The 16,829-nt window shown below is 39.8% G+C and overlaps 2 protein-coding genes across 3 annotated transcripts; both read left to right on the top strand.

The window, feature by feature from the left end:
- Positions 1-2,536: 2,536 nt before the first annotated feature.
- On the top strand, positions 2,537-11,725 carry LOC122867560 (protein FAM117A-like). Of its 2 annotated transcripts, XM_044178508.1 has the most exons (8): positions 2,538-3,236; positions 4,172-4,317; positions 5,000-5,095; positions 5,469-5,585; positions 6,286-6,414; positions 6,561-6,741; positions 8,250-8,421; positions 9,819-11,725. In XM_044178508.1, exons 1-8 carry the CDS (start codon positions 3,113-3,115, stop codon positions 10,108-10,110), a joined length of 1,257 nt encoding a protein of 418 aa, XP_044034443.1. In that variant the 5' UTR covers positions 2,538-3,112; the 3' UTR covers positions 10,111-11,725. The 2 variants fall into 2 exon arrangements, with proteins under 2 accessions (XP_044034444.1, XP_044034443.1); XM_044178509.1 differs by lacking the exon at positions 5,469-5,585 and having other exon boundaries at positions 2,537-3,236.
- Positions 11,726-13,356: 1,631 nt separating this feature from the next.
- Positions 13,357-15,755, top strand: ndufa4b (NDUFA4 mitochondrial complex associated b). Its single transcript, XM_044178510.1, has 4 exons — positions 13,357-13,605; positions 14,864-14,952; positions 15,144-15,204; positions 15,429-15,755. Exons 1-4 carry the CDS (start codon positions 13,555-13,557, stop codon positions 15,483-15,485), a joined length of 258 nt encoding a protein of 85 aa, XP_044034445.1. The 5' UTR covers positions 13,357-13,554; the 3' UTR covers positions 15,486-15,755.
- Positions 15,756-16,829: the final 1,074 nt, after the last annotated feature.

The following is a 16,829-nucleotide window of genomic DNA, read 5'->3' as shown; positions in this document are numbered from 1 at the left end:
TGAAAATGGTAAGCATTATACCTGCTAAACATCAGCACGTAAGCATTGTCACTGTGAGCATGTTAGCATGCTGACTTTAGCATTTAGTTCAAAGCAGCACTGTGCCTGACAGAGACACTAGCATGGTTTAAGACTCTCGTTTTCTTTTTTTAATAGCTACTGTTTATTCCCAGAGGTCTTTGTTTTTACAGTACCAATGAAATTATCACACGGCTCATCACACAAGCTCAGTAGAAAACCAGTAAAAAAGACTCTTTGTCTTGTTTAGCTATGCTAGCAACATGCTGCGTGGCTCTAGTTATGGTGTTGGTCTGTTGGTTGGTCAGTTCACCACTTTGGTCCAGACTGAAATATCTAGATGGATGGATTGTCATAGAATTTTGTAGAGACATTAATGGTCCCCAGAGGATCAATCCTAAGCACTTTAATGATCCCAGGACTTTTCCTATAGCACCACCATGAGGTTGACATTTTACATTTGTCCAGTACTTAGTTTATGTTCAAATACCATCATAACTAATAGCATTTCCATCAGCATCAGCTGTACTTTGTGTTTAGTGTTAATTATCAAATGTTAGCATGCTAACACACCAAACTAAAATGGAAAACACGGTAAAGATAATACCTGCTAAACATGTTAGCATTGTCATTGAGCTCAAGTTAGCATGATGACGTTAGCATTTAGCTCAAAGCAGCACTGTGCCTACGTACAGCTCCCAGAGCTGTGTTTATTGCCTCCGCATTTACATTCAACAGTATCCACGCAGAAACTGCTAACTGTGTCAGTTTATTACTAACCTGATTTAAAAAATCTGACACAACAATTACTGACAGGGGAGCAAAATAATAGCGCTAAATAAATAGCTGACATCACAGTGATTTGATTTACTGTAGGTCCAAGAAACCCAACACACACGCTTTCCCCCTGTGCCTATAGGTCACCTTTTGTTTTCATGTCTCTCCTTTGTAGCTTAACTTGACAGCATGACATCGTCTCTCTTCAAATGGGTTTGAAATAGCTCACGTGAGGTCATAGGTTAGGATCATTCATTCATTAACACAGGCAAATACACAGAGCTAAACAAACAGCAGCTGAAGGTCCTTTGGTAAACGTTGGAAATGCATTATGTAGGAGACACATTCCAGATCGACATACTGTCCAATTATCTGCTCGGTTGTAAAATGAATGGATACCAGAGAGTTGTGAAAAGTTGGGTTTAGTTTTCTGGCTTTGTCTTTGGCAGTTTTGTTAAAGTGACATCAATTGTTGGGTGTAGTTGCACTAGATAGATGAGCAGGCTGCTGGACACATGGTTCAACACTTCACTCTTCTGTGATAAAGCACATTCACTCCCCTTGTGGTGTGCCAGACACACGAGCGCGTTATCTAAGCATGGGCCGAGGTCTTGTGTATGTAAGTGCACATTTAGGGCCAGTTTGGTTTGGATGAGGGGACACTGCCTTAGCACTGGTCTAGGATCTGCCCCTAAAAGTGCATGCCATGTTATCTCTACCTCTGTCTCTTGTCCCACCATTGGCACTCCCTTTTACACAGAGTCAGGGCATTTATCTCCCACAATGCACACTGTCTCAGCTCGCACATGCACACACACCACCCAAAACCACTTCACAGTCCACCCAGATGGTGCGCACACACCCAGCTGGAGTGATGTGATAGGCCTCAGGATAGTATGATAAAATAATTACCCTACCCTGAATGAATGAAGGTGATGATGAAACAATTACCAGAGGTTTTGTATATTGTAGCCCATTTAGTACTACTACAGTGTTTTAGAAATGTTATCGTGTTTTTCCTGCTGTCAGATATCCAATGGTTTCTATTCATTTCATATGGTATGAAAATCTAATATTTAGCTGACTCTTTGAGACTTGCTTTTGTTGTGTGATCCATCGCAGTGCACATCAAGTCTGCATTCATTTTTGGCAAATCACATTATTGGTATGAGGTAATGCAGTGCAGACTTTTAAAATCAATCTGCTCTTATATTGCATCACCAAACTAACAAAAATTAATGTGGACTTGATGCTCACTGGGATGGATTACACAAATCAATCAAGCTTCATAGTTATTTTTCATGCTGTACTAAAAAAGGTAAGAAAAATGCATTCAAAAAAATCTAAAATTGTAAAGCATACATTTCAAAATTGTCTTGATTTGTAGTTTAAAAAGCTAAAACACACTGGTATGGCCCTTTAAATACATGGGGTACACTTAAAATGGTAAACTACAGTAGCTTCAACCATTAACGAAGTTTTAAAAAGTACTCCATTTATTTTCAATGTCAAGGTAAATAACTGTAAATTTTCAGACTTAAAAAGCGTAAATGTGGTATTTCAACACAAATTTAATGGCGAAAATCAGTTAATATGAGATATGAAATGGGGCGGTGACAGCAAATCTCATTGTCCGAAGTTTGACGGATTGATGGCGGATTGTCCAATAGGATTGAAGTCAAAGGCTCCGCCAACCAATCAAAAGTGAAATCCAGAGCCGGGCCCGCCCCCACATAATTAAATCCACACGAGCGTGGTGGTTGATGTGTTTGGAGTTAAAACAAGAACGCGGAGGGGGAAAGTAACTGTGACCACCTCGCAGCTTTCTGGGGCTACCAAAACACGCTCCAATCCGAAAAAAAAAAAAAATGAAATACACCTCAAGGTTTTCTCAGAAGACGTAGAAGTTGACGTTAAAGTGACTTTTTGAAACTGGAGCTGCTTCCTTGTTCGACAACAGGGTGAAATATCTCAACATCCTCACAAAGAAACTTTGCTTGCTAGGCTGCTAACTCGCACACCAGCCAGAAAAAAAAGTATGATCACCGCCGAAGACTTGATCTCAAGCTGTCAGTAACGTCTCATCTGTCGAGCTAAGTGTCGCTGGTAGTTTGTATTTACTGGGAAATTGTATCTGAATGACTCAAGACTTAATTTTGTAACGGTTTTGAGTAGTCATCATCACCAGTGGAGGAAGGGTTGCAGCTGGTAACTTAGCCAGCCACCACCAGTGTTTTCACACACAGCGCCCCCAGATCTCCACCAGGCAGGACATCCATTGCTATTTTCAGTAATCCCAGATTTGTTACTGGAAAAAATGTCTGGCCGAAGTGGAGTTGGACAGATCCGGGGAGCTACTGTGGGTCCACAGCCCCTCAAGGCTACTATCCCCTATCAGCTGGCCAGCAAGCCTCGCGCAAACCGGAGGGATGGAAAGTCAGGTATGACCTCAACACCTGTCAGACTGTATGGGTCCTGTGGTTATGTCCCTGGATAAATGTGTATAGGCTTAAATGTGATGCCATGATAGAAAGCTATATCCATCACTAAGTTTGCTAGTAAAGTACTTGCCAAGTTATTAACATCTTATTAGTTTCAAACTCGAGATAGGTGACCTAGTAAAGCCCCAGTCATTATGTCTGTAGCAGCATTCAATCAATCAATAATGTCAAGTCACTGCAGCAACTCTGTGTAACACAACTTAACACAGTAAGGTTTTCAACTGACAATCACTAATCAACTATTCATTCACTGGTAAAGAGGTTAATTGTATTGTTTTCTCTGTAAATGTAGCTCTGGCCGAAATGTAGTAATATGGATAATGCAACCTAGCAGTTGATACTATATAGATATGTTTATAGCAGCCACAAATGTTTTTAATATCTATTTTAATCTGGCAAATAACGTGTTGGGGGTGGTGTTTTGTTTTATAAAGTTCAAGGTGATTTCTTCAAATTGTAGCTCTAAGCCCAAAGATATTCACTTTGCAATCATATCAGACAAATAAAGCAGGAAATATTTAAGAGGCTGGAAATAGCAAATTCTTGGCATTTTTCCTTAAAGAAATTAAGTAAACAATTAATAAGATATTGTTATAGAATTGTTGCCGTGAATTCTGTCTTTTAATTGACTACACTTTTGTAGACTAATTGAACATATTGATGTGAGTTGTTTACTTGAGCACTCATAACAGCAATATAATAATTATTTCTGATATGTAGATGAAAATAATAGTTGATTAAGTAATATGATAGCACAAAGCTATAACATACTCAAAATTCAACAATTCTGCCATCAACTGATGCAAATTTAATAAATGACAGGATAATTGAATCTGTTGCTGCATGTCAAATAAAAAGTTGTCTGCGTCTGACAGCTGGAATGGCCAAACCGCACCAGCTGAGCTCTGGCATGAGGCGGACAATGTCTCTTGACGCCATCATCGGGCCGTACCTGCAGGGACACTGGCCGAAAGAACCAGAGGGCCAGAGCAGCCTTTCTCGCAAGGACAAATCCACCCAGGTCAGCTCCGGATGAAGAATGTTCCTAAGTGTGAACATGATAATGCTGGCGAATTTGAATCAGAGCCGTTTTAGTCAGAAAGAAATGAATGGAATGCAGTACTGTACCGCAGATGTTTCCATAGTTAGAGTTTTTAAATCATTAATGTGTCTATGCAGTGGTGTTTTTGTGGGGCAGATAGAGTCGGGTCATGTTAGAAGATTAGCTTGCAGTTTTTACAGAGAGGGAAGTTGCTAGGAGAGGGAGGGAGTGTCCGGTGCTTGCATAGCTATTACAGAGTGAGAACCACAGCCATGAGAACAGTCCCTGAAGTCAGCTGATGAGGCCGTTTTGGCTGCACCCATCCTCTGTGCTCTGTGTGCAGGCACTCGCCACTGCTCTTTGGTTGCCCACATCCTCCACCCCCCCCCCTTTGTTTTTCAGTTTCTCCTGCTCCTTCGCTCTTCTACAAGTGCAAAGAAAGAGTCTGTGGGTGTGGATGGTGTGATGTGGCTGCAGATCAGCCTTTGAGCACGAAAAGCTGTGCTAAGTGTGCAGCTTTTGGTAAAATATGTGTGAAGTCCTGATGTAATGTGTGACTTAAACGTAACAGTTTCCAGTCTTAGATTTGAACACGATCACAAGGCAGCCACAAGGTATTAGTTCTCATGGTTGCTGTCTTTCTTTCTTTCTTCCTCCCCAGACTCCAGACTCATGGTCAGATAAATCCCAGAGCAAGAGAGGTAGCAGCAGCCACAAACGATCAGCATCATGGGGCAGTGCTGAGCATCTGCGAGAGGTGAATCTCTGCCTGTATTGCTCAACATGTGTGTCTGAACAACCAGGGTTGCTAAACTGGACATTTTTGTATTTTTGTGTTAGAGGGAAAGCTCTTGAAAACAACCAACACAATTATTTTGACAGCATTGAGCAACAGGAGACCAAATGATCTCATTTGCAAAGAAACTTCCCTTTTTGACAGTTTTCACCACTCCTCATCACATTCTGTTATCTGAATCATCACATAATCAGATTACGCTTCTAAAAAATGCTTACAACACGCCTCTGAAGGGACCTAGTTGTAAAGTGTGTGCCATATAATATTAAAGGACTTCCTCTGTGTGTTTGTGTGTGCGAGCTGATTGACTGACAGTAACCTCTGTTCATTGCAGATTGCTAAACTAAAACAACAGCTGCAGCAGCGCAGCAAACCTGTAGTCTCAGGGGGGCATGACAAAGACCGCCAGCATGGCTATCCTCTGGGGAGCTGTAGCTTAGGAACTACTCAGGTACCTTAGCATCACCACACATAAACACACTGCTGTACTTACTACATACATGCATGCGTGTGTGTGTGTGTGTGTGTACACTTTCTACAGGCAAAGTTGACAACAGACAAGAATCACTGGTTATACATTCATTGCAGTGAACTAAACAGTGCAGCTCATCACAGGAAGTGAATGAACTCAAACACTGAAGCAACAGGAAGACCACTACATCACGTTGCTTCTGCTTTTCAGAACGAAATACGTAGTTCTGCTTTTCAGCACAGCTGGCCTGTGCTGTCTTGTTGCATGGTACCACACACTGGGCCGAGCAAAGTGTATTGACATGACCAACCAATAATATCTGATTTTTAATAAGGAAAAAATATTCCTTGTCGAACAAGGAAGCTTTTAATGGAATGAAAGGACCTGCACACTTACCAATTTTGATAATCATTGTGGAACCTGGTGAATTTCAGTGATATCTCCAGCACATGTTGCTTTAATATTTAACTCATGAAGAATGTGCTTTACTGACAATAATAATTATTTATATAGCACTCCTCATACAAAGAATTTAGCTAGAATTTTAAGTGCTTCACAATGAGAGGAAACAAGAGAACTGTAAAAAAACAAAAAAAAAAACAAGTGTCTGATCTGCTTTAAGTTGCTTCTCAAGAGTAATGCAGCCTAAATTCCATTTAACTTGTTTTCATGTTCTCAGACTCAGCCAATTCCCATCCCACTTGCTCCCCTGTCTACACTGGTCCCTCGACTGCGCTGCAGTGTGGAGGGCCTCAACCAGGAGCTGGAAGGCATGTTCATCTGCCAGCCACCGCATCCTCAGCACAGGGTAACTGTCACCTACTCCTCCACACAGCGTACACATGTGAAAAGTTTTAGGAGTTGTTTTACTTATAAAAGGACGGTTCCTGAAAAGGAGCGCTTAATATGATGGTGGCTGACATTAAATTACACGGTTGTTTCTTGCCTTGTCAGCTCCTTGAGGTTCCAGACGGTCACCGGGCTCCAGTCCCTCCGCAGAGCTGCAGCAGTGGATCTCAGAGTGACGCCGCCACCACACCCCTGTCCTCACCTTCCTCCTCACCCAGCTCCCCTCCCACCTACATCTCCACCTCCCCACCCAACTCTGAAGATGCACCTCTGGATCTGCACCAAGGTTAGTTTCTAAGTATAAAGTGTCAGTTTACTGGTTCCAAATTTCATGCTGAGTTAAGTAATGCATAAATGTAATCGTGTCACTGAGTCAAGAAGTGTTACATATGCCAAATGAGCTTAGAGCTTTGGCCACAGTGTCCTTTTACAGTTTATTTGTACTGTCCGCTGTTTGGGAAGTTGCGTTGTGGTTGAGTTACGTGCCTTCAATCGCGTACCTAGAAGTTCCTATTTTAAGCCGAATGTCAATGCATAGCTTTAAATAGTTAATTAGTATTAAGACAGAATATTACCAGAAAACAAAACGGAAAGTGAACTGCTGTGACATTCACACCTGTTGCAGAAAGACGTGACCTAAAATCAGAAAACCACTTGCTGCATCCACATGCACAGTCACACACGCAACTTTGAAAGTATACATACTAACATTTCACACAGGGGTTCGGGGATATGATCAACATCATGATACTATCACAACCAAACAGGAGATAATGTCATTCCTATTTAAGCTCATTTGCAGTAATAGTCCAAAAGATGGTAGGAGTTCCAGACTGGATAACTCTGTCAAGCCTATTTGTCTTGAGGTCTATGATGTCTTGTCCATGTTTAAACGTGTTTAAACACATAGTCAATAGGAATTCCACATTTTCTGAGGTACATTTTCTACAAAGAGACCTCACATGCCAGAGTTAGAATATCCGTTTCCCCATCTTATTGATGCAATAATAGCAGATGTGTTATTATCATCTTCCAGACATTTACCAACAAGCTTTGTTTTGTTAATTTTATTTTGCATTAATTAAGCAAAGGTCACCGTCGGCAAAACAAAGGTGACTTTTTTCCCCCCCATCGAGACCAGTACTTAAATAGTAAAGTCTCTTCCAGTGCACTCTCCCTTTTTTTTCAAAAGTTGACAAAAAGGAATAAATCAAAATTATAGTTTAATTAACTTTAATTGTGCTTTTATGTGCTAATTTTTGATTGAGAAGTTATTAATTTATCCACATACAATATAATTCATGTTGATGGTAGTCTAACTGGAAAGACTGCTAAATTTCCAAGGATTACATTTTCATTGTCTTGTGATACACTGACTGCAGTCACACTCGCTTAACAACCAAGAGGAGCACTTTTGTTGCTTAGTAAGTGTAAAAAAAAAAAAAAAAAAAATCTGAAATCCATACATACTAATTGTGTGTACTAACACTTTCAGCATTTAAATGTTGACTGTAGTACATGGCTAAACTTGTAAAATGGTTTATTATGATTTTGATGGAGTCATGTCTAATCCAAAACAAAACTGAAATTAACCTTGATCCCATGATTTCAATGCTCAGAAACTCCAGTTTACCAATAATACTAAACTTGATTTTGTTTCCACAGGAGTTGAGATGACCATAGCTAATTTATTTCATACATTGAGAACAACTGAGATTGAAACAGTTTTACTTATAGACTTGCTCATATTTGATCTATTATATTGACTTGTTTTTTCCCCCCTCCTGTTTTCAGGTTTGATAGACAATGCAGAGATGTGCCTCCTGTCTCCGTTCTCCTCCCAGAATGAGGCTGACCTCTCCCTGCCTCTGCTGATGTCGTCCTCCCCAGGGCCCAACAAAAGTTGCTGCTTCCAGAGGGAGCCTCCAGAGGGCTGCGAAAAGGTCCGAGTCTGGGAGGAAACCAGGTAAGTTTGTTCTGCATCTGAACAGAATTGACAGACTTCTCTCACTTGTTTACTCTGTGAGCCACACCAACAGTAGTCACAAGCTCGAAGGAGCTATTAAGAGAACTCCACCGATGTAGCATTGCTATAATATTGTCAGACTCACGGTGGATGGTTATTAAAAAAATAATAATTAAAGGATCAAAAGCGATGCAGCAGAACCAGAGATCATCTTTTTTTATTCCATTTATTTTTCTACTTCTTTATCTAAACCTGGTGCCTACATTACCCAAAATGCAACTTGACTGCTCACAGTTCAGTCGGAGATTCGGGTGTGTTATGCTAGAATGTAGCCTTAAGCCGCTAGCCTCAAGCAGAGATGAGGAGCTGGCTGCAAAGATCTGGTAAACTCACTTCTTTCTAACGCCACACCAACAGTTTTCTTCTTTCTTTTTTTTTTTATTTCTTTTTTTTTTTATTCAAACTTGTAGTCTTCAGACTCAACCGTCACTTGAGGCAATTTGTCAGACCTTGACCAGCTTCCTCTGGAGCCACAAAAGCCTTTATACAACTGTTTTTCACACATGCAGCAGCACCTCCAACAGCCTGTAAACAGACTTTGATGTGCGAAACTCCATTTTAACTAAACGAGTTACCTAGTCTATTATTATTCAGATGTTTTTCTTACCTCTACACTGAGAAATATCTAAAGGGCTCATTGGAGTGAAGTGACTGTTCTAAGGCAGTTTAATTGGACAAATGTAGTGTCAGTTCAGTTCAAAGAGAGTCGGTGTGTGGATGCCCTCTGGTGGTGACTTCACTGTCTCCTCATACAATGACACTATTTACAATAAGTATTTACCCTTGACTTATACTATATCTAGACATTGATTCAACGTGCTAGAAAAACTTTGGTTAAAGTTAGGTATTTAAAACATCCCCTTTTTAAGTTTAGTCAACAAAGTTACACATCTAAAACAATTTTCCTAAAGTTACAGAAGGGTTTTGGTCAATGTTACTACTGTAATTACTAACACAACTGGAGGAACTTAGTAGGGTGTAGTCTATATGTAACCTCCGTAAATTCTTGCCCCCACCCTTACTGTCACAACACTACTGCCTGTTTTAAGTAATTCCGTATCGTTTAGGGCGCAATATTTCTGCGTAAGGTTGCAGTTAATTACTCGTTATCATGATTTTACTTTTTTACTTCACTTTTTCCCTTGTGAGTCTGTAACTTGTAATGTCTTGGGTAGAATAAAGCCTTGTCTGTCATGAGGAATGGCTACTTTTTAGTTTACTTGTAAGGGATGAGTATACTTGTCGTGACACTGATCGGGTGAGGGTGGTATTACTCACACTTTGACTGTTAGTTTTGTCATTCGTTTCTTACAGCCCCTCTCCTCTCATTTATGTAGCACTCCACACCAACTCAAGCCAGCCCTCATCTCCTCCTGCCCAGACCCCAACAAGGTAAACTTCACCCCCCATGGGGGCTCAGCCTTCTGCCCCGTCAGCCTCCTCAAGCCCCTGCTCCCCTCCATGGACCTGCTGTTCCGCAGCCTTGCCGTCTCTCCAGCGGGCAGTTGCTCGATCCAGGGAACGAGCTCCTGCCAGGCAACGTCCTCTGGTAACCGAGCCGCTCCTCCAGATCCTCCTGCCACCACCACTGTCATGGGAGAAAACTCAGGGGAGGGCCTCGCTTTCTGATCACAGCTGCACCTTTTTTTCTGTGGAAAATGATTACGCAGAATGCAAATATTTCAGTGGTCTGGGACAGATTTGTTGATGGCTGTATTTTAGAAAAGGGCCATTCCTTTTCTATACAGGTTTAAAATAATCTTTTATGTTGAAAAATAATAATATTGAAAAAAAGAATTAATATTGTACGCAATCCAATGGATAAGCTTTATGAGCTACTTGTTTTGGGTTTCCGGGCATTGTGACATTTCTAAATTAAGGCCTTTTTGTCATTTCATAATCCAAAGATATATTTTTGGCCAAACACGAGTGTGAGAGACGGGTCAGTCTTATGGCAGGACTTCTCACTTACTCTACCCTTAACTCTATCTGAAATGTGATTTGTTGACTGACGGACCCCCTCACTTGCTGCACATTTTTTGTTTCCCCAAAGAAGCCATGACATACACTTATTTGCTGATACTGGTTTTTAACCTCTGGCTGCAGTGTGTCATCTCTGTCCAAAATGTTAGGAGTCTGGGTCAAGTAAGAAAAAGCCCCTTCTTGGATAAGTTTGGTTGTTTTTAAGTATTCAAAAATATTTATCTGAAATTCACCTTGAATGTTTTGCCTAACTTGACCTTGCACCTGTCGCTGGTGTACAAAGCACGACAAATCAGTTGGGTACTTTTTTATTTACCTGATTTAAAAAAAATAAATTAAAAAAAGGAGAGGAAAAAAACATGACACAATGAAATCACATTTTGATTATTGAAGGGAACTTTCCATTTGTTGGACTTGGGTAGCATCAATACCTAAAGGCTTCAGCTCACGCATTCCTGCTTTAAAAGTTGTACAGATGTTATTTTTGTTGTCATCTTGTTTACTTGCAAAAAAAGTAACTTGTGCACGTGTTAATGGATACAAACCTGTTATTCCTTGATGTTCTCGATGTGTGCTTGATGGTATGTTTATAGTTTTTGAGGTTTCACAGCCTAGTTGACTACCTAACCAGTTTTAGTGGTGTAGATTTGTCATCTTTAATGTTTCTCTGAAGATGTTCTTTTTCTTCTGCCAAGCTGACAAGTTGATGTTCAAATAGTTTTATTTCTGGTAGACATGTTTGCACAAACTGAACTGCTACTTTTGAGTCGCAATTCTTATTTTTATATTCACTTTTTGTACTTTAAGAGTAGTAATGTGTATTTTCTACATCTTTTTTTTTTTTTTCAATTACCTGCAACATAAGCTAAAAAAAAACCCTCTTACTTTCAGTTTTGTTCTGTCAGTATAACTGAGGCAGGTGTTACATGAGATACTGTATCGGGTGGATCTTTTATGCACTTCCAGGAGAGGGTTTTATGTGGAGGATGAGATGTTTCTTCCATATGTTAGTCCTGGGTTTATTGTCTCTGACAGGAGTTTTGTTTGTGTGTGTGCACGTGGGTGGAAAGTTAACTAGTCTGATCATTTGACTTACTTCTCCTAGTTTTTGTGTTCTGGTGAAATACTGATGCATTGAAACACTGTCTTTTCCCAAATAAGCCTCAATTTCAATGTTTTATGACTCGTTGTGGATGCTGGGGACGTGCAGTTATCTCAGGTTCTGTGTTCTGTCCACATAAATATATGATTGATAACCTGTTGTCTTTGTGATTTATTGAACTACTCTTAAGTCATAACTCTTAATGCTCTGGTCTTCCAATGTCTGCAGAGAGGTGTAGTAACCCCAACGTTGTTACATCAACAGAGCAGGTGTGCATGTTTGCTTTGTTAAACCCTGAAATGTAAGAATGAACCTACTGTTTTAATTTTAGATTCATACTGCCAAAAAACAATAGTTTATCATGCTTCCTTGTGCCATTAGGACAATATGTGGCATTTTTGATTTTTCTTTTTCCCTTGTCCTGGATCAGATTTAGATCTGTCTATTATACCCATTGCAGTACTGTTCAGTTATTTCTAAATTGTCTTTTTTAAAGTGTGAAAAAGTGCAAACTTGAAGTGGAATTCAACAGTTATATCAAATCAATCATTTACCTTGTTGGATCAAAAATGTCAGCAATTAGCGCTGAAACTATTGTGATTGATTGTTTGGCAAAAATGACTGTGGTCTGCAGCTTCTCAAATGGGATGATTTGCTGCTTTTTTGTGTTATATGTTAGGAAGATGAATATCTATTAGAAATGGGACTGTTGGTTGGGCAAAACAAACTATTTCAGTGTGCCACCTTGAGCTCTGGATACTTGTGATGGGCACTTTTCACCATTTTCTGGGATTTTATAGATAAAATGATTAAGAAAATAATCAGCAGACTAATGAGTTGCAGCCCTAGTGAACTGTGTTCCCTTCCAGCATTGTTACATTAACGGAGTTTGCAATTTAAGACTGCTTATCTGTTTTTAGCATTTTGAATTGTGCCACTGCAACAATTTATACATCTTTAGCACATTTTACACTGCTCTTCAGTTAGTTAATAAAGAAGAAATGAAAACCATCAAGTGAGTCAACAGTTCAAATGAATCAGGTTTGCCCTGATGGAGCTGAAGCAGTTCTTATCTTTCCGTCATAGATCAGGTTGCATTTAGTCCTTTTTAACAGTTTCCTTGAGAACCATTTGTTTTTAAAGTTGCTGCTAGAAAAGTGAAGTCAGTTTCCAGGAGATCTAAAGGGCATTTTAGGTTGAGGTTCAAAGTTCATTCTTGACCTTGAAAACAGTAGCTGGCAGAACAGTCTCACACCAAGGTGCATTTAGTAGCTTTCAATCATATAACATGCTCTTCATCAGCAAGTGGAATTACCCATTTAGTAGGCTATGTGTTGAAATTTACATTTTTTTTTTTCAGAGCAATTTAAGGAAAGCTTTTAACATGGACCAAAAGAAGTCTCTCAAAGTGCTCAGAAAAAAACGGAAACTTGAACATCTATAGCTCCATGACAACTGGGCAAACTCTGTCTGTCGATGAAGACCATGTGCTATGATCGAAAGCTCCAGAACAGCTACTTAACGGTCTTTGTGACGATGCTGTTTTCTAAACTTTTAGGTCGTAGCGTAGTAGAGTACGTGAGCACAATGTGGGTTTACGCTTTTGTTTGTTGAGGATTTAAACGAGCTAAATGGTTCCTTACTACATATTAAAAATATAGAAAATGGGATTTCAGGGTTGTTGTTTTATTTATTTATTATTAATTTTTTTTGTTTTTTTCTTGTTCGTGAAGATGTTATGAGCACAGGAAAGGGCTCAGTGAGGAGTGCGCTCTCACACAGGACACACAGTTCAGCAGGGTGCAGATATATAGCTACAGCTGTTGTCGTTGCATTGTGGGATTGGCTGCCGGTAGAGGAGGTGGTGTACACTTCACTGTACATCCAGGCCTGAAGGAAACAGCACGAGATCCTCCGCAGTGAAGCGCCCATATTTTATTTTGCTCGCACATATTCGCTGGATTCCGTCAGCGGGAAGATTGTCCGCCATGCCGTCCATGCTGGGGGTCGTCGCCAAACAGCTCAAGAGCCACCCTGCTGTAAGTCCTGAACACTGTATTTGTATAACATGTGAACGACCCGGTGACATTGAAAGCGCTGGGGAGGACGCGTTCTTAAGCGCGCGCCCGTCCCCCAATATCTCACCTTAATTATGCCTATCTAATGTGTTATCACCTATTATTATTATTTATTTATGCAGCTTTGCTCAATTAATGCAACATTTAGGATATTTTATACGGCAGATTGATTTAGCATAGGTCTATGACTGCAGGAATGTGTAATACCTCGACACAGCTTTCGATTGAAATGGACGATAAAGACAGTTTTACACCAATAAACCCACATTATAGTCCACTTTTATCCCCATAGTCCTCTCCTTCTCATCACTATATTCCTGTTACTATCCTTTCCTCCTGTTGAGGCTTATATTTTTTGCTCTGTCACCTTCTCATCATGACAGGATTCATTTTTTTTCTCTCTTTTCTTTGGCACCTGCTCCGATGAGGCAGGACATTAAATTAATACATTAAATTATTAATTAATGCAATTAATTAATTGTTTAAAGGGTGAAATGGCGTTTGCCTGTAAGAGGTGTAGCCTACTCTTTATGTCCACAGCCATGTGTGTAGGTCGCTGCAGCACGTACACAACTGTATGCGCTCCATGGCATGACTCAACGCCAGAGCAATGTATGGAGAGAGTCTATCATCCAAGGGCGACGGCGTGACACGCTTTGCTTTACGGCAGCGTCCATATTAATAGACCACTAGAAGTGTTTTTGTTCCCTGTCAAACAGTGTAAGATTGCCTTTAGGTGAAACGTTTCTGTGTTTAAATGATGCATAATTGTCAGTGGGGGGAAAGTTCTGATAAAGTATATGATTATTTTATATATACTGTATATAAGCTGCACACTGGTGCTTCACACTTGGAATAAAACAGTGGTTGGGGTCGGGTCCCCAACAAGGGGTCACAAGACAAATCTGAGGGGTCAGGACATGATTAACAGGATAGAAATATGATATACCAAATTATTCTTATCCTCTTTTAGATTTTCCTATAATCTTTGCTTTTTACGTATGAATTACTAGATCATTTTTACCTGAAATGATTAAAAATAAAACATTGGGTGGGGGGGGGGGGGGGGGGGTTCAGAGGCTCAGAGCCACTGGAATAAAGAAAAGTAATATGAAGAACAGCAGATCTTTGATGTTGGGAATCGTGTCCTAGTTTTGCAAATTATCTTATAATTGGTATGAAACCTGCATTGTGATTCATCTTGTACTTTGCCCACTAGCTCATCCCCCTCTTCATCTTCATCGGTGGCGGGGCAACCATGAGCATGATGTACTTGGGTCGGCTGGCTCTGAAAAACCCTGATGTCTCGTAAGTCTCCATCACATCTGAGAAAGTACAAACTGATAGACATATAGGGATTTCTTGTTGTGGATCTAACCCCTCAGTTGGCTTTTTATCATCAGTATATACTGTAAATGTGTATTTAACCTCAGTGTGTGTGTGTTTAAGTATCAAGTCTTATGAGAAAAACGTATTGTTTCTTATTGTTTTGTCCTCAGATGGGATCGCAAGAACAATCCCGAGCCCTGGAACAACATGGAGCCCAATCAGCAGTACAAAGTATGACCCTTTATGTACATTTTGCACAAATAACTTCTACAGTTCTGATGCTTGTTGATTATTTACTGTCATTTTTCATATTCCTTTATATGGCTGCTTGGTTAGATTTGAACCGTGTAGGACAAGCCATATCTTTTCTCTTATCTTGCCTCAAAGTCCATATTGCCTCCATCATACTGATTGTGTACATTTGTTCGTGTGTGTGTATGTGTGTGCATTTCCAGCTTTTCACAGTTAACATGGACTACTCCAAGTTGAAGAAGGACAGGCCGGATTTCTAAGTCACCGTGTCTTCGCACCTCCGCCTCTGATATTGTTGTCAGTGTGAGGAGCCTTTGCACTTTTTGCCAAAAACAAAACAAACCCATGACGCTGAATGAAGGTTGAATCACTCACTGCGTGCTGCGCTCGTTCAGTTAGTTCATTTCCAGTGTGAAAGGGATCATTCACTTATCGATGACTGTATGAATAAAACAGGCAACCACCTGTTTTCCTAATTGATGAATTTATTTTTGACTTTGTTGTAAATTATTAAAACCATTTCAATCACACACTTCTCACTTGCATGTGTATTTCTTTTGCACAGTTTGAGTCCAAAGTAGCTTTGACATCAGAAATTACAGCTTCAGGGTTTCATTAACAAGTTTATATTTGTACCTCTTCGGGGATATGCTATTTTAAGACCATTATTATAAGATCAAGTGGCATGAAATGTGTCACTTGATGGTCCACTGTTATTCTGAGCAAGGGTTACTCACACCCTGGTTGGATGTCTTGTCCACTACTGTCAACTAATTCTTGAAAGAAACCAACTTGAACTTCCAAATCCTTTAACCTAATTCTAAATTAAATGGTTGCTACACCTGACAATTGGTTTGAACACAAAAGGAAAAATCTGGTAATAAAATTGTGTTTGGAGGCTGCTGAATATAGGACAGCTACTCTTATACTAAAATTTACATTACATTTAAGCATTCAACATATTCCACAAAAGCGTTGTCAGTGAGTCAATAACACTATACAATTAAACATAAAGCAAAGTGTAAAACATGTTTTTGAGCAAGTATTTGAGCTACTGAACTCTTGGGGGAAATCTAGTCACTTCCTGTCATGTGTTGAGGTTTTGCAGTCTGGAGAATCCATCCATGGTGGAGAGCAGTGCCTTAAAACTGCAGCTGTTTTGATTTCATAAGATTATTGTAGTCCATGTCAGTGACACCACAGCAGGTCAGGAGAGGTGATAAACTTTCAGTTTTATATAATTAAATATTGTCTGTATTAGGAAAGATCTCTCGTTAACCACAAGTCCTTTTATTTTCCAAATTGTAAAACTTAACCAGATGCCTTTGATATGCTGACAAGGATCTAAAGTGTTTTTAAGGAGAAAAGTTGACATTTTAGACAAACCTGATGAAAAAAACACGTTTAAGCCTTCACCAGGTTCTTTTAAAACTTCTTTAGTCTTTATGAAAAAGGTTGTATTGTTGACAAGTCCAATATAAATTTCACATTTTCTTTTAAGGATGACACAGCATTTTTTCCCCATTAATGTTTTCTTATATGTACAGATTTTTAGAACAATGCTGCAACAAACTTGGTGACACTATCCTTTCAAAACCACTTTG

This window comes from Siniperca chuatsi, linkage group LG20 (assembly GCF_020085105.1).
Source record: "Siniperca chuatsi isolate FFG_IHB_CAS linkage group LG20, ASM2008510v1, whole genome shotgun sequence".
Taxonomy (NCBI): Eukaryota; Metazoa; Chordata; class Actinopteri; order Centrarchiformes; family Sinipercidae; genus Siniperca; species Siniperca chuatsi.
Note: the sequence above shows the minus strand (reverse complement) of the source record. Positions and strands in the feature narration are given on the sequence as shown.

What these genes read in the sequence shown, in the direction of transcription:
- LOC122867560 (XM_044178508.1), top strand. Translation starts at nt 3,113, where the DNA reads ATGTCTGGCCGAAGTGGAGTTGGACAGATCCGGGGAGCTACTGTGGGT. An exon ending in GCAAGGACAAATCCACCCAG is followed by an intron (nt 4,318 to 4,999) that starts GTCAGCTCCGGA and finishes CTTCCTCCCCAG; the next exon opens with ACTCCAGACTCATGGTCAGA. An exon ending in CGAGTCTGGGAGGAAACCAG is followed by an intron (nt 8,422 to 9,818) that starts GTAAGTTTGTTC and finishes TCATTTATGTAG; the next exon opens with CACTCCACACCAACTCAAGC.
- ndufa4b (XM_044178510.1), top strand. Translation starts at nt 13,555, where the DNA reads ATGCCGTCCATGCTGGGGGTCGTCGCCAAACAGCTCAAGAGCCACCCT. An exon ending in CTGAAAAACCCTGATGTCTC is followed by an intron (nt 14,953 to 15,143) that starts GTAAGTCTCCAT and finishes TTTTGTCCTCAG; the next exon opens with ATGGGATCGCAAGAACAATC. An exon ending in AGCCCAATCAGCAGTACAAA is followed by an intron (nt 15,205 to 15,428) that starts GTATGACCCTTT and finishes GTGCATTTCCAG; the next exon opens with CTTTTCACAGTTAACATGGA.